Here is an 18,485-nt window from a genome sequence, read left to right on the forward strand (position 1 = left end):
CAAACTACAAAACAAGGTTGATTATAATACAACTTGAACTTTGTTGCAGTCTCAGTGGGGGAGATGGGTACCATAGTCTGCCATGTTTCTATGGGTGGAGTTCTCTCAGCTGCCATACAGCTGGCCGGACGCAGGCCTTTTGTAATGTTGTAAAAATTGTAAATGTAAATTGATACTTGTATAGCGCACTACTCACCCACAAGGGTCTCAAGGCGCTTGTACAAATACCGCTGTGGAACCCATCCTGGCTTTCCCTGTGAGGTGTCCACACCTGGGCACCCCCAAGGTGGAGGGCAGGCATCCTTAGAGTTGCAGAGTGGGACTCCATGATTGGAATAGGCCCTGAGGCGAGAATTATCAGGTCAGTGGAATTTCTGAGCCCAAGACCCGCCGAGGCGGGGAATTGAACCCTTGTCCCGGGCTAGACCTCTGCATCAGGGTCTGCCGCTCTAACCATTGAGCCACACTTCCACATGTTGTGAATGTATTGCAAGGCCAAAAGGGCATATAGTCAAAAAGAACAGAAGAGAACCCTGCCAGAATTTATTTGCACACGGCCCTATATATTTGCGTGCAACAAGATTGTTTTTTCCATCTCCAATCCCTTTTGTATGCTCTGCCTCCACCTTTGCTTGACTGGATGATCTGCTAGCCTTCTGGTCATCTATCAATCTATTGGCGTTAATGTAATATTGTGACTATATGTAGAATTGTGAATGAGATTTGTTGTATGTGTATGAATGAAGATTGTGTTTTTATGAATGTGAGATTGAATGGTAGATGTGGGACTGTATATGTTTAATATTTGATGTATGTTTTATTTGATGTTTATATAATGAAATGATTCTAATGTCTACTTAAGGAAATGATTCATAAACTTTTGTAGCATTTTTGCACTTAATCTTGAATCCAAAGAAAAATAAGAATAAATGATAAATTAATAATAAAAGTAATTGTTCATATAATATGGTTTTTGCTCCTTGACTCTTGTTTGGGTTGTGCCGTTTTCTTGACCAATATCAATGGCAGGGTTCTCTTCTGTTCTTTTTGATTATGTAGGTTTTCCCCCCGCGAACCTGCCTATATCCCTTTTTTGGGGGGGCCCCCTTCTGTTTGGACAAAAGGGCATACAGCTCAGTGTCTCGTCTATCTTAGGGTATTTTTCTAAGGCCTGATTGACCTCGAGCCTTACTGTTCTCAGAGTCTGACTGCAGCTTAGAATCTTCGGATGATTCGATAGACTGGCCCAGGGAGAGAGTATCTTGGTCGTGAAGTGCTGCCATTAGTGCTGATGTTTGGCTTTCTATTACTTGTTCTGGAGATTGCCTTGTGTTTTGTCTGTACGGAATGGTTTTCTGCGGCCTGATCTTTCTTAACGTGATTTAGGTAACTTTTGTGATTTTTGTTTGGGGGACTGTGCCGACCCCTGCAATGTGTCGGGAGCCAGTGTGACCTAAGTCCATTCCACAGCCTCCTCTGTGTTTTCAAAGAAATAAGAATTCTGTTCGTATATCACTTTTAGTCGGGCCGGGAATAGGAGGGCACATTTGAGATTGTGAGATCTGAGGGTCTTTTTGACCTCATGGAAGGAGGCTCTTTGGTGCTGGACTGCCAACGTAAAGTCCGGGTATAGCGAGATTTGTTTGTTCTCAAATTGAATTGAGGCCTTCTCCCTGGCAGCTCTAAGTAAAGTGTCCCGATCTTTATAATTAAGTATTCGGACTATTATTGGCCTGGGTTGTGCCCCAGCTAGTGGTAGTATCTTGGAGACTCTGTGTGCCACGTTGAAGGATTTGGTTAGTCGCTCCCGGCGATCGTGTCTTGTAGCGTCTGTTCCACGAATTGCATTGGATTTGTTTCTTCGCTTCGTTCTGGAAGACCCACTATTCTCATATTGTTCTGCCGTGAACAGCCTTCGGCGTCGTCCACCCTATCTTGCAGGATGGACACCTGGCACCGCAGATGTACTATCTGTTCTGCCCGGGCTTTGTGTTGTGGTACCATTTCAGTGAAGAGCATTTTATTGTTTTTCACGGTCGTAGCTGTTTTGTCATGATTCACCATTAGAAGCGCGAAGCCTGTTGTTAGTGTGCTCATTTGTTGCTCAATCACCTTCCTTGATTCCCGGATTTCCTGTAGGATAATATCTAGTTTATCTTCAAGGTCTTCGGCGGCTGTTGGCGGAAGGCAGTGTGGATCAGGTACTTGGACTGCGCCGTCCTGCTCGTTATGATCTGCTCCCCCCGATGCGAGTGGGTCTGGTTGTTTTCCCCCTGTACAGCCCATCTTTGGTTATGCAAGGGCGTGATGGAAGAGGTGATTATCTTTTAGGTCAGTGTCACCTTCTTTCACATGTAATTCTCAGCGTCTTTGCACCTTGCAAGCAGTGTGAGGTAACTTGCCAGATAGTCCCCAGAATAAAAGCAACAAGGTTTCCATAGGGTGGTGGGGCCTTACTCACGAGTCACCTCTACTTTTGGAGTGCGCTGGTGGCAGTTCTGTGGTGTATGCCCAGGGGGTTAGTTTTATTTGTACCCGTATTTTATTGGGCAGATGCCGTTCTAGGTGTGGGCTCCCGGCGCAATACACAGCCTTACAGACCCGCTGCACTCACTGTTTATCGGTGGTCTTATGAGGGACAGGTGATGAGTGCCACTCATTGCTTGTTTAGGGCCCGCTGGTAGCCAGACTCCAGGGCTAGCCCAGGCCTCTAGGGATCGGGTCTGCATGCTTGCTCGGGTTCGGTCTGCCCATCTGGTACCTGAGCGGAGAGGACCGGAGCCCAGGGTGCACACCACACTCACAGTTCTCTTATTTTTTCCTACTGTTAGGGGGCTCCAGAGGATTTGGGCCATCGTTGGATCACGGCACAGCCAGGGCCCGGTGAGCCCGGCACACCCGTTGCTGATCGAGGCCCCTCTGTATTTCGATCACTTGATAATGACCAGGTGGAGATCATGCCACATAGGCCTGTTTACATCAAGACTCGATCACCTGTTCCTCGGTTTTTAAGCTGCAGACTGGACCCTTTAGCAGAGGCAACTGATGTGTTCTGTGAAGACTGGAGGCAGGCACTCAATTATGCATGTCCCCTGTTCTCCATGCTCGTGAAGCTTATGGCGCAGGTCATGAGACAGAAGATGAACCTGTTGTTATGGACACTGGGTTGGAGATTGCAAGCTCGGTTTCCAGTTCTTCTTGACCTTTCTTTGGATTCTCCAATCCGTGTTCCCCAGACTCAAAACATTCTTAGGGATGTCCAAGGAAACTGCCACCTCTTGGTGGAGAAGGTCATTCTCCACTTCATGGCAAGGAAGGTTACAAGGGACGCATCCTCGGGTATGTAGACTTCTCAGAGAAATCAGACTTTCAATTCCTCCCAAACCTAGATATTCACAATTGTAGGACATGAATGTGGTTCTGCACTTCTTGGAATCTTGGCAGGACAACCAATTTCTTTCCAGAAAGGAATTGTCGAGTAAAATAGCTAGTTTGTCATGTCTTATATTAGGTAAATGGGTCTCTGATGTCAGAGCCCTGAATATTTCTTTCAGAGTGTACACACTGGAAGGAGATACCTTCACAGTGTCAAGAAATTCTAAATCACACACTAGGATAGTTGAATATCTGGCATTGCCAGGAAATCCTAAATTGTGCATAACTTGTGCATAGTAGATTGTTTACGAGGTTATGAGACCATAACAGTGGAGGTGAGACTCCCTGGGACCAAACAGCTGCTCACTGCAATCAAGAAACCATTCAAGCCGGTTCCCCAGCAACAAATGCACAATGGTTTCGGTGGATTATGACCAAGGATGGAATTGGTGTCTCCATCTTTTGGTTGCACTCGGTGAGAGGTTCGATTGCCTCAAAGGCCTATACCTTGGGTAGCCGTCTTGAGGATAGTTTGAGGACAGCTGCCTGGTCCTTGGACTCCACCTTAAATAAATTCTGCTTCAAACCAGTGATGGTGGTGGCACCACTGGTGGTTAATAAGCGTTAAACTTGCATAATCAGAGTCTACGGTCCTGCCCAGTTGCAGGAAGCTGTGCTGTTTTAACTTGTGTGTGTGACCTTGAGCGATTTTTAAATCTTTTGCATCAGAGTCTGTGCTTTACCTGTATTTTCTCGCTGCCATAATCGGTCGTTTAAAAACGTATGCAAATTACACAAATTACTTGCTGCTTTCTCTCTATCTGCACTCACCGTATCTTGGACTTAAAATCCGCCAATCCCTCCCCGGTCCACAACCAGCCATGAGCTGGCTGTTTGTGTGGAGGGAGTTCAGAGTGGCGATATCCACTCTCCTCTGTCATTTTGGGTGAGGAGACGGTCTAGTTGCTCAAAACTCGGCACCAGCCCAATGAAAAGGGGTCGATGTCATGGAAGCGGGCAGCGGGCACGCCGAAGGCAAGGCTGTCTGCGCCCGTCCACGCCAGTTTGTCACCAGACGCCAGACATGCTGCCTCCCCCAATAGAGACAGGCTCTTCTACGCTCGGAATGACCTCCTAAAAATCAAGAACTCGGTGACCAATTGTAGACAGTCCTATGGGGATGCCATTGAGGGCCCTTTCTGCTGTATACAGTGCGGCTTCAGTACTGTACTAGCCCCGTCCCCACTCAGCTACCTCCCCCATCCCAGTAAGCATCCTAGCATCCTCAATCTGAACTGTCGCTCCTTAGCCAAACTTCGCTGATGTCCATGACCTATTAGAGGACACCTCCCCTGATGTGCTCTTCCTTACCGAGACGTGGCTCTCTGATGCCATGATAGCCGAGCCAGGCCTTGCGCTCCCTTCTGGCTACTGCATCCTTACTTTAAATAGGGAGTCCAGAGGTGGGGGCATCACGTATATTTTTAAATCTTGCTACGCATGTACTTTTGTAAAACAGGTCGTCACCGGATGCGAATGTGCACACTTTAAGATCTCACTCAACTACACGATGTCGGGGCTCCTGGTATACCGGTGCCCTGGGCCATCCACTGACTTTAGGACTACCCTCATGGAGACGGTCAGTGTATTAGCAGTTAATGCCGCTAACTTTACCGTCACTGGGGATTTGAGCATCCATCTGGATAATTATTGTTAGACCTGGCATCCTTGGCGTGGGTCTCCTTGCATTCTCTCCCGAAGGCCTCTCACTTGTATGACCCATTCTTAAGGCTGGACTCGTTCATGCTCCACACAATAGCCCCGTGTGAGGCTTCTAATGATAATTTGACCTCTGACTTCACAGATTCCCCATGACCCCGGGGAGACAACAGAAGCGCCATAGTAGCACCCCCCATCTCCAGGGTTCATGAGAAATACGTGTAGCTAAGACCTGTTGAAATCCCCAGTGTAGAAATAGCCCTGTTTCTTAAAATCCCTGGCTCCTTATCCTCAAACCGTACTTCGGGCCATGAGAAACGTGAAGGCCTAAAACATCATGCCAAGTTGTCTCCCCAGCCTGGTGTTAGCGGGCAGCCTCTAAGTGAGAGGGGGGGAGTAGTTTCTGTTGAGTGTCCTGCCTCTCCCAGGGGCCGGCCCCACTCCCCGCTGGCCGTCTGACGACCCTGCCGCCGACTTTGAAAGGAACAAGGTGCCATCTGGCAGGAAGCTCCCACAATCAGGGCAGAGGCACCAGGGAACCCCCTGCCAGATCAATGGACTTCAAAGACATCAGGCACTATAACTGGAGGTCCCTTGTCTGATCCCAGTTAGATGACTTTTGGAACCAGAGAGCCCTGCTGACTTTATCGCGGTTCGTCCGATCCGTACCTCAAGTACGTTTCATCCCCGGTATCCCGAGCCCTGCTGACCTGATCACGGCTCGACTCACATTCAAGGACACTTCATTTTCAACAGCTTGAGCCCTGCTGACCTGGTTGCGGCTCGATGCATATTCAAGGACGCTTCATTTTCAACAGCTCGAGCCCTGCTGACCTGGTCGAGGCTTTATGCGTATTCAAGGATGCTTCATTTTCAACAGCTCGAGCCCTGCTGACCTGGTCGCGGCACCAAGCGTATTCAAGGACGCTACGTTTGCAACAGCTTGAGCCCTGCTGACTTGGTCGTGGCTCGACTCATACGCGAGTACGCTTAGTTTGCAACAGCTCGAGCCCTGCTGACTTGGTCGCTTCTCGACTCTTACGCGGGTACGCTTCGTTCCTTACAGCTCAAGCCCAGCGGACTGTATCGCGGCTCGCCTCATACGCAAGTACGCTACGTCCCCTGCCTCTGAGAGCAGCAGCCTTTCAACGCGGCTCGTGACCAGCGAGCCGGACGCCGGGTACGCTCCTTACCCCACAGCTCAGCAGCCTTTCAACGCGGCTCGTGACCATCGAGCCGGACGCCAGGTACGCCTCGTACCCAGAGGGCAGCAGCTTTTCAACGCAGCTCGTGACCAGCAAGCCGGACTCCAGGTATGGCTCGTACCTCCCTCCGCAACCCCACAGCTACTCATCGCGGTTCCCCAGAACCGACCTGGACTGCCATACGCCTCGTACCCGTGGATGCGAGCCACCCTCCCGGTTGACTGTGAGTACCTGAGTCGCCACCACGACTCCAACCCAGACCGAACTGTTCCTCGCGACAACGTGCATGGGGTCGCCTCCATCCCCAGCCTCATTGTAGTATGTACCCCTTTCCCTAATTGACCTAGTGATAAATGTTATATAAAGAACCCTGTTGGACTTGGCCCTTTCCCCCCAAATTTTTCGCTTTTTGCCCCCCTAAATTTGAGATGTCTCCCCCATGGTAATAAACCTGTATAGGCCATGTGTGGTGTGAGACACCTTGTTAATGTTAAATGCAATGCAATGGTGTGTACATTTATTTTCCCCCATTGTAAACATGTACCCTGGTGAAATGCTGCATCTGTGTTTTGCATTTAAAATGGCTGCCAAGGCTATGCGTTGTGCCACCTGACTGCAGGAGGTTAGCAGTCTAGTTGTTAGGTACCCAGCCACCCCTGCATTTGGAGAGAAAGCCTGGCACCCAGGGTGCTCTACTCCTCCCCCTGAACCAGTTAGAACTAGTTCGCCTGTCTGAGGTGGGTTAGCAGTCTAGTTGTCTGGTACCCAGCAATCCCAGCATTTGGAGGGACCTTCTAGAAGCTTCCAGGCTTTCTGGTATAGGGAGAGCAGTAGAGATGTGTTGTGCAGAGACAGAGCTGGGACATGAATGTGAGGGCACCTGCTGCCAGGGGATACCGCCACTTGGGCCTGTGTGCTGGACCCTGCACCCATCTAGGACCCCCCTACTGTCCCCAGGGCTAGTGGAGCCCCACTTCAGGAGTTCAGGCTGCTGTGTAGGAGGAGGGTCACGCTGCAGTGGGGATGGTGAAAGCCTACCACCCTGCTTTGATGGAAATGGAAAAGGAAATGGAAAAGAAACTTATAAAGCGCACTGCGGCCAAGCGGCTTCCTGGCGCTGAGGAGCACAACCGTGTCTGCCAAGGGATCCAGGGGAATTAGCCAGGGAAAGCCTGAAGGAAAAGAAAAGTTTTGAGAGCTTTACGAAAGTGTGAGAAGATAGGAATGGAGCGAATGGAGAGAGGGAGAGTATTCCAGATCTGAGGGGCCCGCACCGAGAAGCGGGTGCCTCCGGTGCGGGATTTGTGGAAGCGGGGAACGTGGAGAAGACAGAGAGAAGAAGAACGAAGAGAACGGATTGGGGCATGAGAAGAGATTAAGGAATTGATGAAGAGAGGAGCGGAGCGAACATGCGCCCGAAAAGCCAAACAAGCAAGTTTGAACTGGGACCTGAAATGAACGGGGAGCCAGTGGAGGGATTTAAGGGCGGGTGTGATGTGGGAAAACTTAGGAAGACGAAAAACAAGACGGGCCGCCTGGTTCTGGATGGCCTGAAGCCGGCGAGTTTCGTAGGCGGGAATGCCTACGTACAGGCCATTTCCATAATCCAGGCGGGATGTAATGAGGGCAGAGATGATGGCTTTAAGGGCGTCAGCAGAAAAAAACCGGGAAATTTTACGAATGAGGCGGAGGGAAAGAAAACAAGAGGAGACAACGGAACTTATGTGCGCATGCATGGAAAGATCATTACTGATCTTGATGCCCAAGGTCCGGACAGAAGAGACTGGGGAAGGGGGAGGGCCAAAGGAGAGGGGCCAATAAGCGGAGGACCAGGGATTGGAGGGACCACCAGTGAGGACAAGCTCAGTCTTGTCAGGATTGAGCTTCAAATGATTGAAGCTCATCCATTGAGAAATAAAGACGAGGGTAGAGCTGAGCTTGGGGAGAGAGTGAGTAGGGGAGGAAAGGTCAAAGACGAGCTGGAGGTCGTCTGCGTAATTGTACACCGAGACCCCCAGCTCAAGAAGAGAGGAAATGAGGGGACGGATATAGAGATTAAAGAGAAGAGGGGAAAGAGAAGAACCCTGGGGTACCCCACAAGTGACCGGTAGGGGGGGTGCAGAGAAATCAGAGAGGTGGACTGCCTGTGATCTGCCCTGAAGGAAGGACGCGATCCAGGATAGGGCGGTGCCCTGGATGCCCGCTGCGCTGACACGGTCGAGAAGAATGGCATGGTCGACCGTATCAAACACAGCGGACAAATCCAAGAGGACTAAGGCCTGGGGGAGATTACTATCGGCCTTCGCTTTCAGTTCATCCAGGACCGCAAGGACCACACTCTCAGTAGAGTGGCCAGGTCGAAAGCCGGCCTGGTGAGAGGCCAGGATGTTATTCTCCTCGATGTAATTAGAGAGACAAGATGTCACGTGGCTCTCAAGAATCTTCCCAAGATAGGGAAGAAGGGAGATCGGCCTAAAATTAGATGGAAGAGAGGGGTCCAGGCCGGCTTTCTTCAGGATAGGAAACACAATGGCAGTTTTAAAAGAAGAGGGGAGAGAACCCAGAGCTAATGATGATGCCCCCACTAAATGCTGACCTTGCCCAGTAGTGCTACTGGTCTGTCCCCCGGACCCCTGAGGAAGGAGGCCCCCCCTATGTCCCTGGAGCTGCCGGGACCCTGCGCTACGCAAGCGCTGCGCCAAGAAGCGCCGAGAAGGGAAGGAGTGTTGTGGACTGGACTCCCCAGGAGGTGAGAAGAGTTACCCTGGGACCCTTGGGCGCGTTACTGGAACTGTCCACCCCCCCTTGCGCTGTGTGCCTGGAAGCGCTGGCCTGCAGAAGACTGCTTGTGTCCCCAGAGTGCTGTGACCAAGACTGCCCTGCTGATTGCCTGCCAAGCGCTATAATATGGAAAGCGCTGTGCTGCAGAAGCGCTGTATGGGGAGGATTGTACCCCCAAGGAGCTGTGCTGTGAGGAGATGCCTGTTAAGCGCTATAACTTCAAAGCGCTGGAGAAGTGCTGCTTGCCCTCTGAGCCTAGGGGTCCTCATAGCTGTGTGGCCCGAGAGAGGAGCTGAGCGCCGTGAATAGCACTGTGGGTGCCTACCCCACGTGTTCGCGCCCTTTTGCGGAGTGAATAGCGCCGCAGGAGCCCACCCCGCGTGTAGGCGCGCTTATGGCATGTTTAATATAATTACCAGAAGGGTGCCTGCCCCTACTGCCAGGAGAACCCCGCATGGACATCAGGAGCCCAGAGAGTGAGGGCTCGACTGAGTGGGTTGGGGGTGTGCCGGGGCACAGGGTCAGTGCCCGCCCCCAGGACTGGTGTTTTGGGTTGACGGGCGGAGGGACTGAGATCGCCCCCCAGGAAAAACTGTGACTGGGCCCTATTGGCCACTCGCAAGGCTTGTGCTGACTTGGTAAATAATGCCCCCACGTTGAGGAGACGGCCCTATGCCCCAAGCTAAGTCTAGTGGTTAATGCCCAGAGGTCCCTCTACTGAAGTGCCAGGCCTGATATTTAAATTGTGTGGCTGGTATTCCATTTTCTTGCAGGAGGTGCTCGTGAATTCCTGCCTGATTTTCTAGGCCTGATATTGAAGTTGTGCCTATGCAAATGCCATGCCCCATGTGAATGCTAAGGTTAGGCTTCTGTGTTCTTTCTATGTGATGAGGCCGATGTTAAGGTCTTGCAGCTAACGTTGATTTGCCCCAGGATGCCCCAAAGAGTTATTGGTGGCCATGGTAAATGCGAATATGCCTTTCTAGGCCTGATGTAATGTTGTGTGCCCCATGTTCCTTTCGTTGCAGTGGATGCAGATGCCATGCAGGAGTTACCTTCATACCTAATGTGTATCTTATGCCTAATGCCTGAGTTTACGGCTACAGCTTACTTCTAGGTTGGGCCAAGGATGAAGGTCTGAGTTTGCCCTGCAATATCAATCATATGTGTATGCATTTCCTGACATTCTTTTTATTTCAGCTGGACACCCATGGACTGACTTACCTTTTTCTTGTCCCATTTTCCTTGTAAATAATTCCCCTTGAATCCATTGCCCTGGCACCCGTTGGTGCCCTACTGTGATTACTGGGTGTTACTCTTGCATATCTGGTACAATACAAGAGTTATTCTTCTTTTATCCAAACTGGTGTCGTGCCTCTTTTGTGGTGAGCCTGGTGTGTCGTCTGTGGGTACTGCGGGGATGCTTCACATGTCCTCAGGAGTTTGGCCTGCCCGCTCTGCTCCATGCTACCCCCTGCAGAATTGGTAACCCCATTTCTGACAAACCCCCTATTTTTATATACAACTGGTGTGGTGTCCATTTGTAGTGTGGTGAGACCTTACTGTGCATGACAACAAATGCGTGACCCTCTCACCTGAAAATCAGACTAAAGTGCTCGGCAACGTTACTGAGGGGGGTAACTGTCTACCCACCCTAGAGGAGGTGGGTCCCTGTTTGGTGAGAAATATCTACCTCTGCCAACTAGAGACCTCCAAATCTAACAATTAAGATGACATTGACATAGCTAACTTTGTAGCTGATCTGGCGGTTTGTTAGCGTGTGCAATTGGTATCGGGTCCGACGCACATTACCGGCCACCTGTTAGACCCAGTCTTCACGAACATACCCTCACTTACAGTGCACACGCCCATCCCCATGGGATGGTCAGCCCACTACCTAGTCCATATGCCACTCCAGGGTATATCCCCGGTACGGAGTACGGATCGTTCGGTCTCCCTCAAACGTCCATGCCACAAATTGAACTGGGAACAATTTGACGCATGCTCTCGGTTACCTGCCTGAGGCTGCCGGTTGACGCCAACAAACTACTATATATAACAAGGGAAACCCAAAGTAGCAATAGGTCTGGGACCTTGGGATAATGCAATATTTCACGAGACAGTGGTCCCAAACATCAATATCAATTGAAAAACAAAGATTACCAAAATTGGAATCTATGTTCAATGTCCAGCCGGACATGTTTTAATAATAAATACAATCAAATGTGGCAAGATATCTAACAATTTCCAAGTGGGACACAAGCCTGTGTCCAACTACCACATATACACAACCATAGAGAAACAAACAAATACAAGGCAGGAGAAAGTCTGTAAATTGATCAAAAAATTAAAACAGACAATTGTTAATTAAATACACTTTCTGTGATTTCACAATAGAGAAGTATTTAAATCATCAAGTGTAAGGTGTCGACGACGTTTCGATGTTATGTTATGTTATGTTAAAAAGTTTTATACCGCGCTCGGTCACCAAATGGTTTCATGGCGCTTTCGATCCTTATTTAATTCGGGACCATCATCAGGACATATCAATACATGCCTTTACTAAATATTAAAAAGTTGCCATACATAAATAACACCAAAACATACATTGAATGAGAACAACACAGTGCAAACAAAATGGGGAAAAAGAAAAGGAGAGAATTCACAGATTAGTACATTTTAGAATTACTATTAATTGCAGTTAAATACTTCTATGGTTGTGTATATGTGGTAGTTGGACACAGGCTTGTGTCCCACTTGGAAATTGTTAGATATCTTGCCACATTTGATTGTATTTATTATTAAAACATGTCCGGCTGGACATTGAACATAGGTTGACACCAACAAGGCATACAGGGTATTCTCTGACTGGATCAGATGTCCGTTAGACAGCCTAATCCCTGAAATGGTCTATTAACCGCAAATCTAAAATAGGCCATGGTACAAAGGCGACTTGGCCAATATGCGCAAAAGCTGCAAGCGGCTGGAGCGTATATGGAGAAGGGATTTCAAACCCGCCACAAAGGGCATTTACCGGGCGGCGATTAAGAGGTACCACAAGGCCATTCAATTGGCTCGAGCAGCATTTTACGCCAATAAAATCTGCGAACGTGATAACCCTGCAAAAAGCGTGTTCTCAATACTCTCTAGCCTTCAATCCCAGCAGACTGCCGCTGGGCCAACCATCAAGTCCAATGAGCAGTGTGAGGACCTTGCCACCTTCTTTGTTAAGAAGGTGGATAACATCTGTTGGTCCTTCCCAACAACACATAGTAGCGAGCAAGCGGCACGGGCCCTAAAAAGGCGAATACCTTAGACATCTTTCCGCCTATCCCTGCCGACCAGCTGCGAACACTGTGTAATAAAGTCAAGTCTGGATCTCCAGCAGACCCGCTCAAACCAGACCAATTCAGGAAAGTGCTTCCTACTATCTTATGCTCCATGGGTCAGGTGATAAACGGGTCACTTGCCACGGCCACCGTTCCCAGGGCATGGAAACAGGCCAAAGTGATACCCCTTCTTAAAAAACCTTCCCTCGACCCTGTCAAGCCAGAGAACTATCGTCCTATTTCCTTGCTCCCCTGGGTGGCAAAGATCACTGAGGCCAATGTTAACTCCCTCCTATCTGACTTTCTGACCAGAAATAACATGCTGAACCCCTCCCAGAACAGCTTCCGACCAGGTCAGAGCATGGAGTCTGCTCTGCTGGCTGTGACAGAACATCTCTGGTCCGCACTAGACGCTGGTCAAACATCGGCGCTGTTCCTGCTAGATCTGTGCGCAGCGTTTGACATGGTGTCCCATGCCATACTGTTGCGCCGCCTGGAGGAGGCAGGAATCACTGGTCCGGCACTGGAGTGGCTTGCCTCTTTTCTTCATGAGAGGTCGTTCATGGTAACAGTCCCTCTATATGCCTCAGGTGAACACCCCATCAAACAAGGGGTGCCACAGGGTTCCTCCCTCAGCCCCTTGCTATTCAATCTTTACGTCCAACCCCTGGCCGCAGTAGCTAAGAGCAGAGGACTGACCATGGTCTCCTATGCCGACGATACACAGTTGGTGGTAGCGCTCTCGAAGAATACCAAGCGGGATGCCCTCAAGTTTCAGGGCGACCTACCAGCAGTTGCCGAATGGATGGCCACCAACTGTCTCCAGCCGAATGCCAGCAAGTCGGAGGTACTGCTGGTGGGCAAGGACCATGGTCAGTGGAGTGAACGCTGGTGGCCCTAAAGCCTTGATAGTGCCCCCCTCACCAAGCAGGTTGTGAAAAATCTAGGGGTGTGGATAGACTCATCTCTGAACTTCCGAGCCCAAACCAAAAATGTGGCAGGGACCTGCTTTGGACTACTTCGGGGGCTTAGACCCCTATTGGGTTTCTTCAATGCACCCACACGATCATCATTCAGGCGTCTGTAATGTCAAGAGTGGCCTATGCCTGCTCTCTGTATCTAGGGTCCAATAAGGCTGAAATTCTGAGGCTACAAAGGGCACAGAACGCAGCAGCAAGGACCCTACTAGGTCTGCGCAGGTCCTGCCCGGTTTCCAACGCCATCCTGCGCCTTCACTGGTTGCCTGTAGCCAGGTGAATTGAATTCAAGGCTTTATGCATTGCCTTCAAAACCTTGAAACTGTCTTCCCCTAACATCTTGGCCAGCCTCCTCTTGCCTTATGTTCCCTCACGCGGTCTTCGCTCACAGAGTCAACACCTGGTAGTGGTCCCCCGAACACAGAAAGTCTGCACTGGAGGTCGCTCTTTTCCCAGCAGAGCGCCCCTCTTCTGGAATGCACTTCCAGCTCACATCTGTGGCCTTAACAACTATCTAGAATTCAGGAAGGCCATTAAAACTCACCTCTTCCCGGCACCATAGTCCTTACCTCAGTTCCACCCTTACATGTCAGTTGCTCTGCTGTCAACGCCGGGACGCCCCTTCGCTGGGGCAGCTGTTGCGCTTTACAAGTTGTGGTAACATAACATAACCATATTTCCGAGCTGTCATGAAAGAAAATTAAACTCTATTAATGTTACGGAGGCGAGAATTTTCCCACCCTACGCACAACTAATACTGCACCCACTCAAGAAGGAGAATGGAAGCTCATTGAGGATAGGTACCTTTCTTTAGTATTGAGCGATCTTGACAAATCTGCTCCCGTTCTATTGATGAGTGTAAGAAATACTTTGAGCAATGTGGACGATTCTACGGTGGTACAGGGTCAATGAATGACGTGACTCACAAGGGGTTTTCCTTTCAAGCTCTGACCAGAAACATTATTACCAGTGGAGGAATGACAAAGGAGAGGAGATTTTGCACAAATAAAGAGGAAGTGCTTCGCCTTGTGCCTGTTTTACGTGGAAAGCAGGGGCTGTTTTTTTCCGAGCATGGGACTCATTGGATAATACGAAGAGAGAAATGCGTACTCCTTACATCTGTGTCCTTAATTGGATAGAAACCTTTCTGCACAATAGATAAGAAATCTCTGCTCTTTCTATTAGGGTTCTGTTAAAAGGTCCTTTCCCCATGATGATAAGCAGTTGTCTCCAGCCGTTCATAATGTCATAGCTTGGTCATTCCCAGGACTTTTCATCTTTAGTCGGGGATTGTATGCAACATTTCTCTAACATGTTTACTTGTCTTCCCCTTCTTCGCGCATATATACTCCTCGATCCTGATGTTATTCCTTCAGGACCTCTTCTCTAAGTCCTCCTCCTTTACTGAAATATTATATATTTTCCCCAACTAAGTTACGTGGCAGGGTTATTGCTCTCGCTCAGAGAATCTGTTTGTTTGTCGCCTCCTACAATGACTTCATCTTGTCATCCTACTCATCCATGTCCCTTTGCATGTCAGCTTCACAGAAACTTTCAATGTATAATTCACACTCACACTGTTGCACCAACTGTGCGACACAACAAAATTAAAACCTTAATGGAGGAGATTGATTCACGTACCTTCCCCCTGGTTGAGACCACTTCAGCACCTAGTATTATTTGACACAGGGAGCTCTCCGCTTTATACCCTGAGACTTCTGCAACTTCCTTTTGAGGTGACTAGATCTGGTTAGCTGAACAACGTCAATCCTGTAACACATTTCAAACAACTGAATCTCTTAGTTGGACCAGTACCTCTGCCATTACTCCCCACTTAGTTGTTAATGGTATGGTTCCTGCCGCTCTTAAAGACACCACAGCGAATCCGTTGTTCTGGAAGCCAGGAGCAGATTCCTTGTTTTAAAAAAGTTATTACCAATATCGTTACTTTCTTTTGCTCTTAGCTGGTGTAAAGGTTTGTAGCAAAACTACTGTCTCAAGGACACTAAGGCATGATTTTGGCCATCACACAATACAGAGACAGTGCCTCTACCGATTATGGATGAGCTGAAATAGGAGCAGGAGCCAATGCTTTGTTCTCATTAGATCTCTCTGCTGTCGTCCCACAGTTGAGTACTCCATCTTGGTGAACCGTGTTGAGGCTTTGGGCATCGGGTGCTAGGCGCTAAAGCGGTTCATATAATTCTTTACAGGTTGAACATGTATCGCCAAATTGGGCAACTTTTCACCCAAAACATTGCATGCAATTCCAGAGTGACTCGTGGGTCCTCAATCTCGCCCCATTTGTTCACCAGCTATATAATCCCACTTGCTGAAGCTTTACTTGAGAAAGGTGTTAGAGCACTTATCTGTTCTGACGACACCCAGATTTTGCTGTGTTTAGACAGTTACCTCTCCCCTCGCCTCACATTCCACCAAACAATGCCTGTCCTATAGCAGTGGCTGGGTTGCAATAAGCTAAAGTGAAACGCTGAGAAGACAGAAGTTTTGCTTGTTAGTTGTCATAATGACTAATGGCTTGATGCCTACTAGCCTTCGGAGATGGGCACTCTTCCACTCTTTGCTCAAAATATGTAGAGCTTGAAAGTAAAGATCAACAGTTCTTTCTCCGTCTGGCAAGTTCTGTCAGTTGTGTCATTGTGCATGTATCGCATTAAAAGCCTGAAAGAGATTGCCCCTTATTTGACACTAGAAAGCAGGCACCTTGTAGCAGCAGCATAGATTGGGCCCAGTTTGGACTAGTCGAACATCCTCTACTTAGAGTTTCCTACACTCTACAAGTTTATTTTGAGAGCCCAAAACATGGCCAAGGCCTCCTTCTCAGTAGTGGAATGTCAGCCTCAGCCTTCAGCAAAGCCCTAGATGCAAAGGCAATAATGACTTGCTTTCCGATCATGCCGCTGTTTCAGTTCCACTTCTAGGCCCTTGTCTCTGGCGTCCGTAACAACACAATGGGGCAAAACTATCCAGACTGTGAGCATTCACAAGACTCTCCTTAACATCTGCAAATTCTTCTCGCATTCCCTACTCCACACGTAGTCTGCACCCTTCCTCAGCAGGGCTCACATGGCACAAGTAAATTAGGTACAAACTGAGAATAGAATGTTTCTCACCAAAAACGTGAGTGCCTCTTCTTTCTTTATGGGTCTAGGTATTTCCTGTTATCTTAGGGGCAGACCCCATCAGCAGAGATTAGGTGGCCTAGGTAGATTCTGACAAGCAAATTTGTATTTTTATCTGGGACTTTAAATCTATTATTCCTCAATGCTCAATTTCATAGAGAATATCTTTTATGGTAATGCTTACCAAATTTTAATTAAAATAAAGAATTACAAAAACATAATAAGTCCGTTAAATTATAGGGTTAGGTTTGATGAGGTCATACTGATAAATTTTGAAGCTTAACAGATCAGCTCTGGATAGGGAATCCTCTCTGGCAGGGCAGAGCGGACCTGCATGAAATCTCACCATATCACGTAAGGGCAGCACTGAGCGGGGTTTAGATGTGTAGCAGGGTAACTCCTGATGTCCTCGAGGACAGCCTGACCTTGAGCAGGGTAGATCCTCTCCAGCTCTTGAGACAATTTAGTTATTTTGAGCCATTAGCTGGACTGAATAATTTTTATTTAAAGCTTAAACAACATGTGGTGAGACAGGAAGGAGTATTTTGACCTAATTGTCCTGTGATAATGTGTTGTCTTTTCTATTTTCTTCCCTTCACAGACACTTGAGGACGTGAACATCAGAATTCCAGAATGGAGAAAAGGCAGGTTCCAAGACAAAAAGGAGAAGTGCAGTGTTCACCTGAACCAGTAAGAGGTGCACTCCCTTCTTCTCCTATCCATAATGTGTCATCTTCAGGCTCCCAAAATGATGCTCAGAGGGACTGTGAGATGGAAGCGCTATCGGGGAACCTGCCTAACATGATCCTTTTATCTATGTTGGAGCAGTTGGAAGCCAAACTGGACAACTTGCAGAATACCCTAGTGGACGTGCCGTCAAGAGTCGCTGGGCTCATGGAGCAAATCTGGATAGCAAAGGGTCTAGATCACCTTGAAAATGGGGGGGTGTCTTTGGAGATGGCCCGTCCCGTGGTGGTTAGAGATTGTCCTCTCAGCAGGTCCCCTCCGATCAATCTTTCAGTCAGGGCCAAGGAGGTGAACCCATGCCTTCAATCGACATCTCCACCTGGTCGTGATCCACAGCCGAATCAGTGTCTTCATCCTACGTCTCCTCATGGGCATGAACCAAAGCAGAGCCAGTGCCTCCAACCTCTGTCTCCGGCTGGCCCTGGACCACGGCAGGACGGTACTGTCTCCAGGTGCCCTCCTCCAGATGTTCAAGTCATCCCAGGTGAGCCAAGCCTTCGTCTTACACCAAGGTTTGATGATGGGCAGGAACCACAGCTGGACCAGTGCATGCAGCTAGTTTTCCCAGTTGAACAGGAACAAGAGGAGCACATGAAGAAAGAACCATTGTATGCAGGCGCACAACAGAACGTCTGCCTGCAGCCACTGTTTCACGAGGGACATGAGCTACAGCAAAACCAGTGCAGACAACCAGTGCTCCCAGATGGGGAGGGACCAAGTGAACTCCTAAAGCAAGAGTTGTTATGGTTTGATGGTGACGGTCAACGGCAAAATGTCTGCAGACAACCAGCATTTCAAGAGGACCAGAGTCTGCAGCTCAACACATGCCTGCAGCAGGTGCTTTCTGATGCACATGAACCACATCAGAACTGCAAGACCGAACCAATGCACCTTGAGGCACTCAGTCCATATCGCGGCTATAAGCTAGAACCACCGAGTCCTGAGGACTACGATCAGAACTACAAGCAAGAACCACTGGGCCCTGAGAACCGAGATGAGAACTCTGACCTACAACCAACATGTGCTGATGCGCAGGGCCCATCTGGATCCTCATCCTTCCTGCCACAGAATGCTGCTGATACTGATGGAGCTATCGCTACAGACCCACTGGAGAGAGGAAATACAGACACAGATGGATTGCTGCTCAAAGCCATCCCAGGTATTTGTTTCGTACTGAATGACCATGCAGAATGTCAACTCACTTGTACA

At 48.9% G+C, this 18,485-nt stretch overlaps 2 protein-coding genes across 2 annotated transcripts in view; both read left to right on the plus strand.

The window, feature by feature from the left end:
- The window catches only part of LOC144755990 (endogenous retrovirus group PABLB member 1 Env polyprotein-like), a 1,167,430-nt gene that overhangs the window by 890,611 nt on the left and 258,334 nt on the right, over positions 1–18,485 (plus strand). The gene's annotated exons all lie outside the window — the stretch shown is intronic.
- LOC144755926 (uncharacterized) overlaps positions 17,136–18,485 on the plus strand; it is a 51,500-nt gene continuing 50,150 nt past the window's right edge. Inside the window, exon 1 of the mRNA XM_078645372.1 lies at positions 17,136–18,435. Coding sequence (XP_078501498.1) covers positions 17,163–18,435 — 1,273 coding nt within the window. The 5' untranslated portion in view covers positions 17,136–17,162. The remainder of the gene's footprint in view (positions 18,436–18,485) is intronic.

The sequence above is a fragment of the Lissotriton helveticus genome, chromosome 1_1 (assembly GCF_964261635.1).
Source record: "Lissotriton helveticus chromosome 1_1, aLisHel1.1, whole genome shotgun sequence".
In the NCBI taxonomy this organism is placed as follows: Eukaryota; Metazoa; Chordata; class Amphibia; order Caudata; family Salamandridae; genus Lissotriton; species Lissotriton helveticus.